The 18,101-nt window shown below is 39.7% G+C and overlaps 1 protein-coding gene across 1 annotated transcript in view; it reads left to right on the top strand.

Moving 5' to 3' along the window:
- The window catches only part of LOC306770673 (ATP-dependent 6-phosphofructokinase, platelet type-like), a gene marked incomplete at its 3' end in the record, with an annotated part of 43,200 nt that overhangs the window by 10,965 nt on the left and 14,134 nt on the right, over positions 1-18,101 (top strand). The window contains exons 2-6 of the mRNA XM_079259570.1: positions 11,368-11,445; positions 11,942-12,131; positions 13,011-13,176; positions 13,245-13,289; positions 13,375-13,483. Of these exons, the coding sequence (XP_079115696.1) occupies positions 11,368-11,445; positions 11,942-12,131; positions 13,011-13,176; positions 13,245-13,289; positions 13,375-13,483 (588 nt within the window). The remainder of the gene's footprint in view (positions 1-11,367; positions 11,446-11,941; positions 12,132-13,010; positions 13,177-13,244; positions 13,290-13,374; positions 13,484-18,101) is intronic.

The raw sequence follows: 18,101 nt of genomic DNA, 5'->3' as shown, positions 1-18,101 counted from the left end.
TGTTTCTATCAGGGTATGGACGACGTGTTTGATCTGTTTCTATCAGGGTATGGACGACGTTTTTGATCTGTTTCTATCAGGGTATGGATGACGTGTTTGATCTGTTTCTATCAGGGTATGGACGATGTGTTTGATCTGTTTCTATCAGGGTATGGACGACGTGTTTGATCTGTTTCTATCAGGGTATGGATGACGTGTTTGATCTGTTTCTATCAGGGTATGGACGACGTGTTTGATCTGTTTCTATCAGGGTATGGACGACGTGTTTGATCTGTTTCTATCAGGGTATGGAGGATGTGTTTGATCTGTTTCTATCAGGGTATGGACGACATGTTTGATCTGTTTCTATCAGGGTATGGACGACGTGTTTGATCTGTTTCTATCAGGGTATGGACGATGTGTTTGATCTGTTTCTATCAGGGTAAGGAGGATGTGTTTGATCTGTTTCTATCAGGGTATGGACGACGTGTTTGATCTGTTTCTATCAGGGTATGGATGATGTGTTTGATCTGTTTCTATCAGGGTATGGACGACGTGTTTGATCTGTTTCTATCAGGGTATGGACGACGTGTTTGATCTGTTTCTATCAGGGTATGGACGACGTATTTGATCTGTTTCTATCAGGGTATGGACGACGTGTTTGATCTGTTTCTATCAGGGTATGGGCGACGTGTTTGATCTGTTTCTATCAGGGTATGGACGACGTGTTTGATCTGTTTCTATCAGGGTATGGAGGACGTGTTTGATCTGTTTCTATCAGGGTATGGAGGACGTGTTTGATCTGTTTCTATCAGGGTATGGAGGACGTGTTTGATCTGTTTCTATCAGGGTATGGGCGACGTGTTTGATCTGTTTCTATCAGGGTATGGACGACGTGTTTGATCTGTTTCTATCAGGGTATGGACGACGTGTTTGATCTGTTTCTATCAGGGTATGGACGACGTTTTTGATCTGTTTCTATCAGGGTATGGATGACGTGTTTGATCTGTTTCTATCAGGGTATGGACGACGTGTTTGATCTGTTTCTATCAGGGTATGGACGACGTGTTTGATCTGTTTCTATCAGGGTATGGATGACGTGTTTGATCTGTTTCTATCAGGGTATGGACGACATGTTTGATCTGTTTCTATCAGGGTATGGACGACGTGTTTGATCTGTTTCTATCAGGGTATGGAGGATGTGTTTGATCTGTTTCTATCAGGGTATGGAGGATGTGTTTGATCTGTTTCTATCAGGGTATGGACGACGTGTTTGATCTGTTTCTATCAGGGTATGGACGATGTGTTTGATCTGTTTCTATCAGGGCAAGGAGGATGTGTTTGATCTGTTTCTATCAGGGTATGGACGACGTGTTTGATCTGTTTCTATCAGGGTATGGATGATGTGTTTGATCTGTTTCTATCAGGGTATGGACGACGTGTTTGATCTGTTTCTATCAGGGTATGGACGACGTGTTTGATCTGTTTCTATCAGGGTATGGATGATGTGTTTGATCTGTTTCTGTCAGGGTATGGAGGATGTGTTTGATCTGTTTCTATCAGGGTATGGACGACATGTTTGATCTGTTTCTATCAGGGTATGGACGACGTGTTTGATCTGTTTCTATCAGGGTATGGAGGATGTGTTTGATCTGTTTCTATCAGGGTATGGAGGATGTGTTTGATCAGTTTCTATCAGGGTATGGACGACGTGTTTGATCTGTTTCTATCAGGGTAAGGGCGACGTATTTGATCTGTTTCTATCAGGGTATGGGCGACGTGTTTGATCTGTTTCTATCAGGGTATGGAGGATGTGTTTGATCTGTTTCTATCAGGGTATGGAGGATGTGTTTGATCTGTTTCTATCAGGGTATGGACTACATGTTTGATCTGTTTCTATCAGGGTATGGACGACGTGTTTGATCTGTTTCTATCAGGGTATGGACGACGTGTTTGATCTGTTTCTATCAGGGTATGGAGGATGTGTTTGATCTGTTTCTATCAGGGTATGGACGACATGTTTGATCTATTTCTATCAGGGTATGGACGACGTGTTTGATCTGTTTCTATCAGGGTATTTGACGACGTGTTTGATCTGTTTCTATCAGGGTATGGACGACGTGTTTGATCTGTTTCTATCAGGGTATGGACGACGTGTTTGATCTGTTTCTATCAGGGTATGGACGACGTGTTTGATCTGTTTCTATCAGGGTATGGGCGACGTGTTTGATCTGTTTATCAGGGTATGGACGACGTGTTTGATCTGTTTCTATCAGGGTATGGACGACGTGTTTGATCTGTTTCTATCAGGGTATGGATGATGTGTTTGATCTGTTTCTATCAGGGTATGGAGGATGTGTTTGATCTGTTTCTATCAGGGTATGGAGGATGTGTTTGATCTGTTTCTATCAGGGTATGGACGACGTGTTTGATCTGTTTCTATCAGGGTATGGGCGACGTGTTTGATCTGTTTCTATCAGGGTATGGGCGACGTGTTTGATCTGTTTCTATCAGGGTATGGAGGATGTGTTTGATCTGTTTCTATCAGGGTATGGAGGATGTGTTTGATCTGTTTCTATCAGGGTATGGACTACATGTTTGATCTGTTTCTATCAGGGTATGGACGACGTGTTTGATCTGTTTCTATCAGGGTATGGACGACGTGTTTGATCTGTTTCTATCAGGGTATGGAGGATGTGTTTGATCTGTTTCTATCAGGGTATGGACGACATGTTTGATCTATTTCTATCAGGGTATGGACGACGTGTTTGATCTGTTTCTATCAGGGTATGGACGACGTGTTTGATCTGTTTCTATCAGGGTATGGATGACGTGTTTGATCAGTTTCTATCAGGGTATGGAGGATGTGTTTGATCTGTTTCTATCAGGGTATGGACGACGTGTTTGATCTGTTTCTATCAGGGTATGGACGACGTGTTTGATCTGTTTCTATCAGGGTATGGACGACGTGTTTGATCTGTTTCTATCAGGGTATGGGCGACGTGTTTGATCTGTTTCTATCAGGGTATGGACGACGTGTTTGATCTGTTTCTATCAGGGTATGGACGACGTGTTTGATCTGTTTCTATCAGGGTATGGACGACGTTTTTGATCTGTTTCTATCAGGGTATGGACGACGTGTTTGATCTGTTTCTATCAGGGTATGGACGATGTGTTTGATCTGTTTCTATCAGGGTATGGACGACGTGTTTGATCTGTTTCTATCAGGGTATGGATGACGTGTTTGATCTGTTTCTATCAGGGTATGGACGACGTGTTTGATCTGTTTCTATCAGGGTATGGACGACGTGTTTGATCTGTTTCTATCAGGGTATGGAGGATGTGTTTGATCTGTTTCTATCAGGGTATGGACGACATGTTTGATCTGTTTCTATCAGGGTATGGACGACGTGTTTGATCTGTTTCTATCAGGGTATGGACGATGTGTTTGATCTGTTTCTATCAGGGTAAGGAGGATGTGTTTGATCTGTTTCTATCAGGGTATGGACGACGTGTTTGATCTGTTTCTATCAGGGTATGGATGATGTGTTTGATCTGTTTCTATCAGGGTATGGACGACGTGTTTGATCTGTTTCTATCAGGGTATGGACGACGTGTTTGATCTGTTTCTATCAGGGTATGGACGATGTATTTGATCTGTTTCTATCAGGGTATGGACGACGTGTTTGATCTGTTTCTATCAGGGTATGGGCGACGTGTTTGATCTGTTTCTATCAGGGTATGGACGACGTGTTTGATCTGTTTCTATCAGGGTATGGAGGACGTGTTTGATCTGTTTCTATCAGGGTATGGAGGACGTGTTTGATCTGTTTCTATCAGGGTATGGAGGACGTGTTTGATCTGTTTCTATCAGGGTATGGGCGACGTGTTTGATCTGTTTCTATCAGGGTATGGACGACGTGTTTGATCTGTTTCTATCAGGGTATGGACGACGTGTTTGATCTGTTTCTATCAGGGTATGGACGACGTGTTTGATCTGTTTCTATCAGGGTATGGGCGACGTGTTTGATCTGTTTCTATCAGGGTATGGACGACGTGTTTGATCTGTTTCTATCAGGGTATGGAGGACGTGTTTGATCTGTTTCTATCAGGGTATGGAGGACGTGTTTGATCTGTTTCTATCAGGGTATGGAGGATGTGTTTGATCTGTTTCTATCAGGGTATGGACGACATGTTTGATCTGTTTCTATCAGGGTATGGACGACGTGTTTGATCTGTTTCTATCAGGGTATGGACGATGTGTTTGATCTGTTTCTATCAGGGTAAGGAGGATGTGTTTGATCTGTTTCTATCAGGGTATGGACGACGTGTTTGATCTGTTTCTATCAGGGTATGGATGATGTGTTTGATCTGTTTCTATCAGGGTATGGACGACGTGTTTGATCTGTTTCTATCAGGGTATGGACGACGTGTTTGATCTGTTTCTATCAGGGTATGGACGATGTATTTGATCTGTTTCTATCAGGGTATGGACGACGTGTTTGATCTGTTTCTATCAGGGTATGGGCGACGTGTTTGATCTGTTTCTATCAGGGTATGGACGACGTGTTTGATCTGTTTCTATCAGGGTATGGAGGACGTGTTTGATCTGTTTCTATCAGGGTATGGAGGACGTGTTTGATCTGTTTCTATCAGGGTATGGAGGACGTGTTTGATCTGTTTCTATCAGGGTATGGGTGACGTGTTTGATCTGTTTCTATCAGGGTATGGACGACGTGTTTGATCTGTTTCTATCAGGGTATGGACGACGTGTTTGATCTGTTTCTATCAGGGTATGGACGACGTTTTTGATCTGTTTCTATCAGGGTATGGATGACGTGTTTGATCTGTTTCTATCAGGGTATGGACGACGTGTTTGATCTGTTTCTATCAGGGTATGGACGACGTGTTTGATCTGTTTCTATCAGGGTATGGATGACGTGTTTGATCTGTTTCTATCAGTGTATGGACGACATGTTTGATCTGTTTCTATCAGGGTATGGACGACGTGTTTGATCTGTTTCTATCAGGGTATGGAGGATGTGTTTGATCTGTTTCTATCAGGGTATGGACGACATGTTTGATCTGTTTCTATCAGGGTATGGACGACGTGTTTGATCTGTTTCTATCAGGGTATGGACGATGTGTTTGATCTGTTTCTATCAGGGTAAGGAGGATGTGTTTGATCTGTTTCTATCAGGGTATGGACGACGTGTTTGATCTGTTTCTATCAGGGTATGGATGATGTGTTTGATCTGTTTCTATCAGGGTATGGACGACGTGTTTGATCTGTTTCTATCAGGGTATGGATGATGTGTTTGATCTGTTTCTATCAGGGTATGGACGACGTGTTTGATCTGTTTCTATCAGGGTATGGATGATGTGTTTGATCTGTTTCTATCAGGGTATGGAGGATGTGTTTGATCTGTTTCTATCAGGGTATGGACGACATGTTTGATCTGTTTCTATCAGGGTATGGACGACGTGTTTGATCTGTTTCTATCAGGGTATGGGCGACGTGTTTGATCTGTTTCTTTCAGGGTATGGGCGACGTGTTTGATCTGTTTCTATCAGGGTATGGAGGATGTGTTTGATCTGTTTCTATCAGGGTATGGAGGATGTGTTTGATCTGTTTCTATCAGGGTATGGACTACATGTTTGATCTGTTTCTATCAGGGTATGGACGACGTGTTTGATCTGTTTCTATCAGGGTATGGACGACGTGTTTGATCTGTTTCTATCAGGGTATGGAGGATGTGTTTGATCTGTTTCTATCAGGGTATGGACGACATGTTTGATCTATTTCTATCAGGGTATGGACGACGTGTTTGATCTGTTTCTATCAGGGTATGGACGACGTGTTTGATCTGTTTCTATCAGGGTATGGATGACGTGTTTGATCAGTTTCTATCAGGGTATGGAGGATGTGTTTGATCTGTTTCTATCAGGGTATGGACGACGTGTTTGATCTGTTTCTATCAGGGTATGGGCGACGTGTTTGATCTGTTTCTATCAGGGTATTTGACGACGTGTTTGATCTGTTTCTATCAGGGTATGGACGACGTGTTTGATCTGTTTCTATCAGGGTATGGACGACGTGTTTGATCTGTTTCTATCAGGGTATGGATGACGTGTTTGATCTGTTTCTATCAGGGTATGGAAGACGTGTTTGATCTGTTTCTATCAGGGTATGGACGACGTGTTTGATCTGTTTCTATCAGGGTATGGGCGACGTGTTTGATCTGTTTATCAGGGTATGGACGACGTGTTTGATCTGTTTCTATCAGGGTATGGACGACGTGTTTGATCTGTTTCTATCAGGGTATGGATGATGTGTTTGATCTGTTTCTATCAGGGTATGGACGACGTGTTTGATCTGTTTCTATCAGGGTATGGATGATGTGTTTGATCTGTTTCTATCAGGGTATGGAGGATGTGTTTGATCTGTTTCTATCAGGGTATGGACGACATGTTTGATCTGTTTCTATCAGGGTATGGACGACGTGTTTGATCTGTTTCTATCAGGGTATGGAGGATGTGTTTGATCTGTTTCTATCAGGGTATGGAGGATGTGTTTGATCTGTTTCTATCAGGGTATGGACGACGTGTTTGATCTGTTTCTATCAGGGTATGGGCGACGTGTTTGATCTGTTTCTATCAGGGTATGGGCGACGTGTTTGATCTGTTTCTATCAGGGTATGGAGGATGTGTTTGATCTGTTTCTATCAGGGTATGGAGGATGTGTTTGATCTGTTTCTATCAGGGTATGGACTACATGTTTGATCTGTTTCTATCAGGGTATGGACGACGTGTTTGATCTGTTTCTATCAGGGTATGGACGACGTGTTTGATCTGTTTCTATCAGGGTATGGAGGATGTGTTTGATCTGTTTCTATCAGGGTATGGACGACATGTTTGATCTATTTCTATCAGGGTATGGACGACGTGTTTGATCTGTTTCTATCAGGGTATGGACGACGTGTTTGATCTGTTTCTATCAGGGTATGGATGACGTGTTTGATCAGTTTCTATCAGGGTATGGAGGATGTGTTTGATCTGTTTCTATCAGGGTATGGACGACGTGTTTGATCTGTTTCTATCAGGGTATGGGCGACGTGTTTGATCTGTTTCTATCAGGGTATTTGACGACGTGTTTGATCTGTTTCTATCAGGGTATGGACGACGTGTTTGATCTGTTTCTATCAGGGTATGGACGACGTGTTTGATCTGTTTCTATCAGGGTATGGATGACGTGTTTGATCTGTTTCTATCAGGGTATGGACGACGTGTTTGATCTGTTTCTATCAGGGTATGGACGACGTGTTTGATCTGTTTCTGTCAGGGTATGGGCGACGTGTTTGATCTGTTTATCGGGGTATGGACGACGTGTTTGATCTGTTTCTATCAGGGTATGGACGACGTGTTTGATCTGTTTCTATCAGGGTATGGAGGATGTGTTTGATCTGTTTCTATCAGGGTATGGACGACGTGTTTGATCTGTTTCTATCAGGGTATGGACGACGTTTTTGATCTGTTTCTATCAGGGTATGGATGACGTGTTTGATCTGTTTCTATCAGGGTATGGACGACGTGTTTGATCTGTTTCTATCAGGGTATGGACGACGTGTTTGATCTGTTTCTATCAGGGTATGGATGACGTGTTTGATCTGTTTCTATCAGGGTATGGACGACGTGTTTGATCTGTTTCTATCAGGGTATGGACGACGTGTTTGATCTGTTTCTATCAGGGTATGGAGGATGTGTTTGATCTGTTTCTATCAGGGTATGGACGACATGTTTGATCTGTTTCTATCAGGGTATGGACGACGTGTTTGATCTGTTTCTATCAGGGTATGGACGATGTGTTTGATCTGTTTCTATCAGGGTAAGGAGGATGTGTTTGATCTGTTTCTATCAGGGTATGGACGACGTGTTTGATCTGTTTCTATCAGGGTATGGATGATGTGTTTGATCTGTTTCTATCAGGGTATGGACGACGTGTGTGATCTGTTTCTATCAGGGTATGGATGATGTGTTTGATCTGTTTCTATCAGGGTATGGACGACGTGTTTGATCTGTTTCTATCAGGGTATGGATGATGTGTTTGATCTGTTTCTATCAGGGTATGGAGGATGTGTTTGATCTGTTTCTATCAGGGTATGGACGACATGTTTGATCTGTTTCTATCAGGGTATGGACGACGTGTTTGATCTGTTTCTATCAGGGTATGGAGGATGTGTTTGATCTGTTTCTATCAGGGTATGGAGGATGTGTTTGATCTGTTTCTATCAGGGTATGGACGACGTGTTTGATCTGTTTCTATCAGGGTATGGGCGACGTGTTTGATCTGTTTCTATCAGGGTATGGGCGACGTGTTTGATCTGTTTCTATCAGGGTATGGAGGATGTGTTTGATCTGTTTCTATCAGGGTATGGAGGATGTGTTTGATCTGTTTCTATCAGGGTATGGACTACATGTTTGATCTGTTTCTATCAGGGTATGGACGACGTGTTTGATCTGTTTCTATCAGGGTATGGACGACGTGTTTGATCTGTTTCTATCAGGGTATGGAGGATGTGTTTGATCTGTTTCTATCAGGGTATGGACGACATGTTTGATCTATTTCTATCAGGGTATGGACGACGTGTTTGATCTGTTTCTATCAGGGTATGGACGACGTGTTTGATCTGTTTCTATCAGGGTATGGATGACGTGTTTGATCAGTTTCTATCAGGGTATGGAGGATGTGTTTGATCTGTTTCTATCAGGGTATGGACGACGTGTTTGATCTGTTTCTATCAGGGTATGTGCGACGTGTTTGATCTGTTTCTATCAGGGTATTTGACGACGTGTTTGATCTGTTTCTATCAGGGTATGGACGACGTGTTTGATCTGTTTCTATCAGGGTATGGACGACGTGTTTGATCTGTTTCTATCAGGGTATGGATGACGTGTTTGATCTGTTTCTATCAGGGTATGGACGACGTGTTTGATCTGTTTCTATCAGGGTATGGACGACGTGTTTGATCTGTTTCTATCAGGGTATGGGCGACGTGTTTGATCTGTTTCTATCAGGGTATGGGCGACGTGTTTGATCTGTTTCTATCAGGGTATGGACGACGTGTTTGATCTGTTTCTATCAGGGTATGGAGGATGTGTTTGATCTGTTTCTATCAGGGTATGGACGACATGTTTGATCTGTTTCTATCAGGGTATGGACGACGTGTTTGATCTGTTTCTATCAGGGTATGGACGACGTGTTTGATCTGTTTCTATCAGGGTATGGACGACATGTTTGATCTGTTTCTATCAGGGTATGGACGACATGTTTGATCTGTTTCTATCAGGGTATGGACGACGTGTTTGATCTGTTTCTATCAGGGTATGGACGACGTGTTTGATCTGTTTCTATCAGGGTATGGAGGATGTGTTTGATCTGTTTCTATCAGGGTATGGACGACATGTTTGATCTGTTTCTATCAGGGTATGGACGACGTGTTTGATCTGTTTCTATCAGGGTATGGACGACGTGTTTGATCTGTTTCTATCAGGGTATGGACGACATGTTTGATATGTTTCTATCAGGGTATGGACGACGTGTTTGATCTGTTTCTATCAGGGTATGGATGATGTGTTTGATCTGTTTCTATCAGGGTATGGAGGATGTGTTTGATCTGTTTCTATCAGGGTATGGACGACATGTTTGATCTGTTTCTATCAGGGTATGGACGACGTGTTTGATCTGTTTCTATCAGGGTATGGAGGATGTGTTTGATCTGTTTCTATCAGGGTATGGACGACGTGTTTGATCTGTTTCTATCAGGGTATGGACGACGTGTTTGATCTGTTTCTATCAGGGTATGGGCGACGTGTTTGATCTGTTTCTATCAGGGTATGGGCGACGTGTTTGATCTGTTTCTATCAGGGTATGGACGACGTGTTTGATCTGTTTCTATCAGGGTATGGAGGATGTGTTTGATCTGTTTCTATCAGGGTATGGACTACATGTTTGATCTGTTTCTATCAGGGTATGGACGACGTGTTTGATCTGTTTCTATCAGGGTATGGACGACGTGTTTGATCTGTTTCTATCAGGGTATGGAGGATGTGTTTGATCTGTTTCTATCAGGGTATGGACGACATGTTTGATCTATTTCTATCAGGGTATGGACGACGTGTTTGATCTGTTTCTATCAGGGTATGGACGACGTGTTTGATCTGTTTCTATCAGGGTATGGATGACGTGTTTGATCAGTTTCTATCAGGGTATGGAGGATGTGTTTGATCTGTTTCTATCAGGGTATGGACGACGTGTTTGATCTGTTTCTATCAGGGTATGGGCGACGTGTTTGATCTGTTTCTATCAGGGTATTTGACGACGTGTTTGATCTGTTTCTATCAGGGTATGGAGGATGTGTTTGATCTGTTTCTATCAGGGTATGGACGACATGTTTGATCTGTTTCTATCAGGGTATGGACGACGTGTTTGATCTGTTTCTATCAGGGTATGGAGGATGTGTTTGATCTGTTTCTATCAGGGTATGGACGACATGTTTGATCTGTTTCTATCAGGGTATGGACGACGTGTTTGATCTGTTTCTATCAGGGTATGGACGACGTGTTTGATCTGTTTCTATCAGGGTATGGACGATGTGTTTGATCTGTTTCTATCAGGGTATGGAGGATGTGTTTGATCTGTTTCTATCAGGGTATGGGCGACGTGTTTGATCTGTTTCTATCAGGGTATGGTCGACGTGTTTGATCTGTTTCTATCAGGGTATGGATGATGTGTTTGATCTGTTTCTATCAAGGTATGGACGATGTGTTTGATCTGTTTCTATCAGGGTATGGACGACGTGTTTGATCTGTTTCTATCAGGGTATGGACGACGTGTTTGATCTGTTTCTATCAGGGTATGGATGATGTGTTTGATCTGTTTCTATCAGGGTATGGACGACGTGTTTGATCTGTTTCTATCAGGGTATGGACGACGTGTTTGATCTGTTTCTATCAGGGTATGGACGACGTGTTTGATCTGTTTCTATCAGGGTATGGACGACGTGTTTGATCTGTTTCTATCAGGGTATGGACGACGTGTTTGATCTGTTTCTATCAGGGTATGGATGACGTGTTTGATCTGTTTCTATCAGGGTATGGATGACGTGTTTGATCTGTTTCTATCAGGGTATGGACGACGTGTTTGATCTGTTTCTATCAGGGTATGGACGACGTGTTTGATCTGTTTCTATCAGGGTATGGATGACGTGTTTTATCTGTTTCTATCAGGGTATGGACGACGTGTTTGATCTGTTTCTATCAGGGTATGGATGACGTGTTTGATCTGTTTCTATCAGGGTATGGGCGACGTGTTTGATCTGTTTCTATCAGGGCTATCAGGGTATGGTGGATGGAGGGGAAAACATCAAGGAGGCGACGTGGGAAAGTGTCTCCAGCATGTTACAAGTGGTGAGTATTGAACAAGATTAAGGACATGAATTATGTTTAAACTTGTACAAATAATTTCACGACTTTATCACTATGCGTTCATGGTTTAATAATATTAGTAAATAATGATAATAATGGTGATGATGATAATAATAATAATAATAATAATGTAATTTTTTATTTATTTATTTGTATTGTTTCATATTAACTATTATAGTTTTATAATAAATATCATACTAATAATAATTTAGATGATGGCGCTAATAATATTTATGTTGATATAGTAATTTATATTAAACTTATTTATATTATTTTCTTTACGAAACGTGTTCGCTGCTGCGGCTTTGAGACGTCAACATGAAGCGATTTACCAGATTTCATATAGTTTCTTGTCTCTGCGACACATTTTAGTAGAAACATTCCCCATTTTGTAATAAAGCTGTGATAGAAGTCAGAGAGGAAGATATGAGGAAGATGAGAAGGTTGACTGGAAACATTTCTGCTGCGTCTTCATCAGGGAGGCACCGTCATCGGCAGCGCCCGCTGCAAAGAGTTCCGTTCTCACGAGGGACGCCTGAAGGCAGCACACAACCTGGTGCAGCGCGGCATCACCAACCTGTGTGTGATTGGTGGAGACGGCAGTCTGACCGGCGCCAACCTGTTCCGGGAGGAGTGGAGCGGGTTACTGGGAGAACTGGTGGAGCAAGGTGATACATCTGACTGCTTTAACACTGACTACCTGTCCACCAGGTGTTCTTAGACTCTAGTCCAGGTTCCACATACAGAACCATCTGGTGTCCGTCAGCCGGGCCAGAACAATGTCACCATGACAACAGAAATCATTGCAGCCCCAATCATCCAATCATGTTTATTTAAATCGTTTACCTTTAGAAAGAAACAAGCTAAAATTAATTCTGTTTGCCTCAATAATAAATTTATATCACTCATTTTTATTTATGGAATATTGTTGTCGTGCATATTTTCTATATGAAATCTATGAATATATATATATATATATATATATATACACACATATATATATACATATGTGTATATATATATATATATATATGTATATGTATGTATGTGTGTATATATATATATATATATATATATATATATATATATATATATATATATATATGTATATACACATACATACATACGTACATACATACATATACATATATAGATAGATAGATATAGATATATAATATAATTTATTGAATAAATTAAAAAGATCTTTAATTTTATTATTAATAAATAAATAAAATAAATATTGACATCTTAAAAATAGATTCAGCATTAGTTTTTTTCAGCATGTTTTTGGTATGATATTTATGTTTTTTATATAAGTATCATAGTACTCATATTTTATGCATTTCTATAATATTTACGTCTTGACATGTGCAATATTTAGACTGATTCTAGCTATCTGGTGGACGAGCCAGTATTTCACCTTCTAATCACATTTTCTAGAATTTAAACGTATGTACGTGTACATCAGAGGATCGGCTAGCGGTCCGGTTTTGGCCCCCGGGCCTTATGTTTGACACGTCTGGGCCTAAACCTCCTGGATGTTTCAGGGCTGATCGAAGCGGACGCTGTCCAGAAGTACTCCGCCCTCCACATCGTGGGCATGGTGGGCTCCATAGACAACGACTTCTGTGGAACCGACATGACCATCGGCACAGACTCGGCTTTGCACCGAATCATCGAGGTGGTGGACGCCATCATGACAACAGCTCAGAGGTGAGACACAGGCGACCTCTGCAGGGGACCGTGTCAGTCCTGAACTCACCTGGATTCTTATCTTTCAGCCACCAGAGGACGTTTGTGCTGGAGGTCATGGGCAGACACTGCGGGTAAGAAAGGCTGATTCCAGATCCAGACACGGTAATCAGTCGTCAATAATCTGTTTCTGATGGATGTGTGTGTTCATGATGTCAGTTATCTGGCCTTGGTGAGCGCTCTGGCCTGCGGGGCGGACTGGGTGTTGATCCCTGAGATGCCTCCAGAAGACGGCTGGGAGGAGAAGATGTGTGAGAAACTATCAGCGGTAACTCGCATGATTTCCTTTCCTCATGTCTTTCTCTCTGTTTATTTTTGTCCTTGTGTGTGTGTGTGTGTGTGTGTGTGCGTGTGTGTGTGTTATTGTTTAAGCTGTTTTGTCTCAAAGCATCGTAAAACACTACTGAAACGTGATTTTACTGGAACACGGCGTGTTATTCTACTGAAAGATGTCATTGAATTCTAGTGTAACATGTGTTACAGTAAGACGTCTTGTGATTTTACTGCAACACCTTGCATTATTTCTGCTATGACATCGATTGTTCTACTCTAACAAGTAATTTTACTGCAATGCGTCACATTATTCAACTGTAATGTTGTGTTATGTTACTGTAACACAGCGTATTATTCTACTGTAACACAGCGTATTATTCTACTGTAACATATTATTCTACTGTAACAGAGCGTATTCTACTGTAACACAGCGTATTATTCTACTGTAACACAGCGTATTATTCTACTGTAACATATTATTCTACTGTAACAGAGCGTATTCTGCTGTAACACAGCGTATTATTCTACTGTAACATATTATTCTACTGTAACAGAGCGTATTCTACTGTAACACAGCGTATTATTCTACTGTGACACAGTGTATTATTCTACTGTGACACAGCGTATTATTCTACTGTAACACGGCGTATTATTCAACTGTAACACAGCGTATTATTCTACTGTAACACAGTGTATTATTCTACTGGAACACGGCGTATTATTCAACTGTAACACAGCGTATTATTCTCCTATTAACACAACGTATTATTCTACTGTAACACAGCGTAATATTCTACTGTAGCACAGCATATTATTCTACTGTGACACAGCGTATTATTCTACTGTAACACGACGTATTATTCTACTGTAACACAGCGTATTATTCTACTGTACCACAGCGTATTATTCTACTGTAACATATCATATTATTCTACTGTAACACAGCGTATTATTCTACTGTAACACGGCGTATTATTCTCCTGTAACACAGCGTATTATTCTACTATAACACAACGTATTATTCTACTGTAACACAGCATATTATTCTACTGTAACACAGTGTATTATTCTACTGTAACACATATTCTACTGTAACACAGCGTATTATTCTACTGTAACACATATTATTCTACTGTAACACAGCGTATTATTCTACTGTAACACATATTATTCTACTGTAACACAGCGTATTATTCTACCGTACCACAGCGTATTATTCTACTGTAACACAGCGTATTATTCTACTGTAACACATATTATTCTACTGTAACACAGCGTATTATTCTACTGTAACACATATTATTCTACTGTAACACAGCGTATTATTCTACTGTAACACATATTATTCTACTGTAACACAGCGTATTATTCTACCGTACCACAGCGTATTATTCTACTGTAACACAGCGTATTATTCTACTGTAACACATCATATTATTCTACTATAACAAATCGTATTATTCTACTGTAACACAGGGTATTATTCTACTGTAACACAGCGTATTATTCTACTGTAACACAGCGTATTATTCTACTGTTAACACAACGTATTATTCTGCTGTAACACAGCGTATTATTCTACTGTAACATATTATTCTACTGTAACACAGCGTATTATTCTACTGTAACACATCATATTATTCTGCTGTAACACATATTATTCTACTGTAACACAGCGTATTATTCTACTGTAACACATATTATTCTACTGTAACACAGCGTATTATTCTACTGTAACACATATTATTCTACTGTAACACAGCGTATTATTCTACCGTACCACAGCGTATTATTCTACTGTAACACAGCGTATTATTCTACTGTAACACATATTATTCTACTGTAACACAGCGTATTATTCTACTGTAACACATATTATTCTACTGTAACACAGCGTATTATTCTACTGTATCACATATTATTCTACTGTAACACAGCGTATTATTCTACCGTACCACAGCGTATTATTCTACTGTAACACAGCGTATTATTCTACTGTAACACATCATATTATTCTACTATAACAAATCGTATTATTCTACTGTAACACAGGGTATTATTCTACTGTAACACAGCGTATTATTCTACTGTAACACAGCGTATTATTCTACTGTTAACACAACGTATTATTCTGCTGTAACACAGCGTATTATTCTACTGTAACATATTATTCTACTGTAACACAGCGTATTATTCTACTGTAACACATCATATTATTCTGCTGTAACACATATTATTCTGCTGTAACACAGGGTATTATTCTACTGTAACACATCATATTATTCTACTGTAACACAGGGTATTATTCTACTGTAACATCATATTATTCTACTGTAACACAGCGTATTATTCTTCTGTAACACAACGTAATATTCTACTGTAACACAGCGTATCATTCTACTGTAACACAGCGTATTATTCTACTGTAACACAGCGTAGTATTCTACTGTAATACCGAATATTGTTCTACTGTAACAACGTATTATTCTACTGTAACACAGCATATTATTCTACTGTAACACAACGTATTATTCTACTGTAACACAGCGTATTATTCTACTGTAACACGGCGTATTATTCTCCTGTAACACAGCGTATTATTCTACTATAACACAACGTATTATTCTACTGTAACACAGCGTATCATTCTACTGTAACACAGCGTATTATTCTACTGTAACACAGCGTAGTATTCTACTGTAATACCGAATATTGTTCTACTGTAACAACGTATTATTCTACTGTAACACAGCATATTATTCTACTGTAACACAACGTATTATTCTACCGTACCACAGCGTATTATTCTACTGTAACACAGCGTATTATTCTACTGTAACACATCATATTATTCTACTATAACAAATCGTATTATTCTACTGTAACACAGGGTATTATTCTACTGTAACACAGCGTATTATTCTACTGTAACACAGCGTATTATTCTACTGTTAACACAACGTATTATTCTGCTGTAACACAGCGTATTATTCTACTGTAACATATTATTCTACTGTAACACAGCGTATTATTCTACTGTAACACATCATATTATTCTGCTGTAACACATATTATTCTGCTGTAACACAGGGTATTATTCTACTGTAACACATCATATTATTCTACTGTAACACAGGGTATTATTCTACTGTAACATCATATTATTCTACTGTAACACAGCGTATTATTCTTCTGTAACACAACGTAATATTCTACTGTAACACAGCGTATCATTCTACTGTAACACAGCGTATTATTCTACTGTAACACAGCGTAGTATTCTACTGTAATACCGAATATTGTTCTACTGTAACAACGTATTATTCTACTGTAACACAGCATATTATTCTACTGTAACACAACGTATTATTCTACTGTAACACAGCGTATTATTCTACTGTAACACGGCGTATTATTCTCCTGTAACACAGCGTATTATTCTACTATAACACAACGTATTATTCTACTGTAACACAGCGTATTATTCTACTGTAACACAGCGTATTATTCTTCTGTAACACAACGTAATATTCTACTGTAACACAACGTATTATTCTACTGTTAACACAGCGTATTATTCTTCTGTAACATATTATTCTACTGTAACAGAGCGTATTCTACTGTAACACAGCGTATTATTCTACTGTAACACAGCGTAGTATTCTACTGTAATACCGAATATTGTTCTACTGTAACAACGTATTATTGTACTGTAACACAGCATATTATTCTACTGTAACACAACGTATTATTCTACTGTAACACAGCGTATTATTCTACTGTAACACGGCGTATTATTCTCCTGTAACACAGCGTATTATTCTACTATAACACAACGTATTATTCTACTGTAACACAGCGTATTATTCTACTGTAACACATATTATTCTACTGTAACACATCATATTATTCTACTGTAACACATCGTATTATTCTACTGTAACACAGGGTATTATTCTACTGTAACAGCGCATTATTCTACTGTAACACAGCGTATTATTCTACTGTTAACACAACGTATTATTCTGCTGTAACACAGCGTATTATTCTACTGTAACATATTATTCTACTGTAACACAGCGTATTATTCTACTGTAACACATCATATTATTCTGCTGTGACACATATTATTCTACTGTAACACGGTATTATTCTACTGTAACACATATTATTCTACTGTAACACAGGGTATTATTCTACTGTAACATCATATTATTCTACTGTAACACAGCGTATTATTTTACTGTAACACAACGTAATATTCTACTGTAACACAACGTATCATTCTACTGTAACACAGCGTATTATTCTACTGTAACACAGCGTATTATTCTACTGTAATACCGAATATTGTTCTACTGTAACAACGTATTATTCTACTGTAACACAGCATATTATTCTACTGTAACACAGCATATCATTCTACTGTTAATACAACGTATTATTCTGCTGTAACACAGCGTATTGTTCTACTGTAACATATCATTCTACTGTAACACAGCGTATTATTCTACTGTAACACATCATATTATTCTGCTGTAACACATCATATTATTCTACTGTAACACGGCGTATTATTCTCCTGTAACACAGCGTATTATTCTACTATAACA

This window comes from Telmatherina bonti (genome assembly GCF_933228915.1).
Source record: "Telmatherina bonti genome assembly, chromosome: 20".
NCBI lineage: Eukaryota > Metazoa > Chordata > Actinopteri > Atheriniformes > Telmatherinidae > Telmatherina > Telmatherina bonti.
This window is presented reverse-complemented; position numbering and strand designations above follow the sequence as displayed.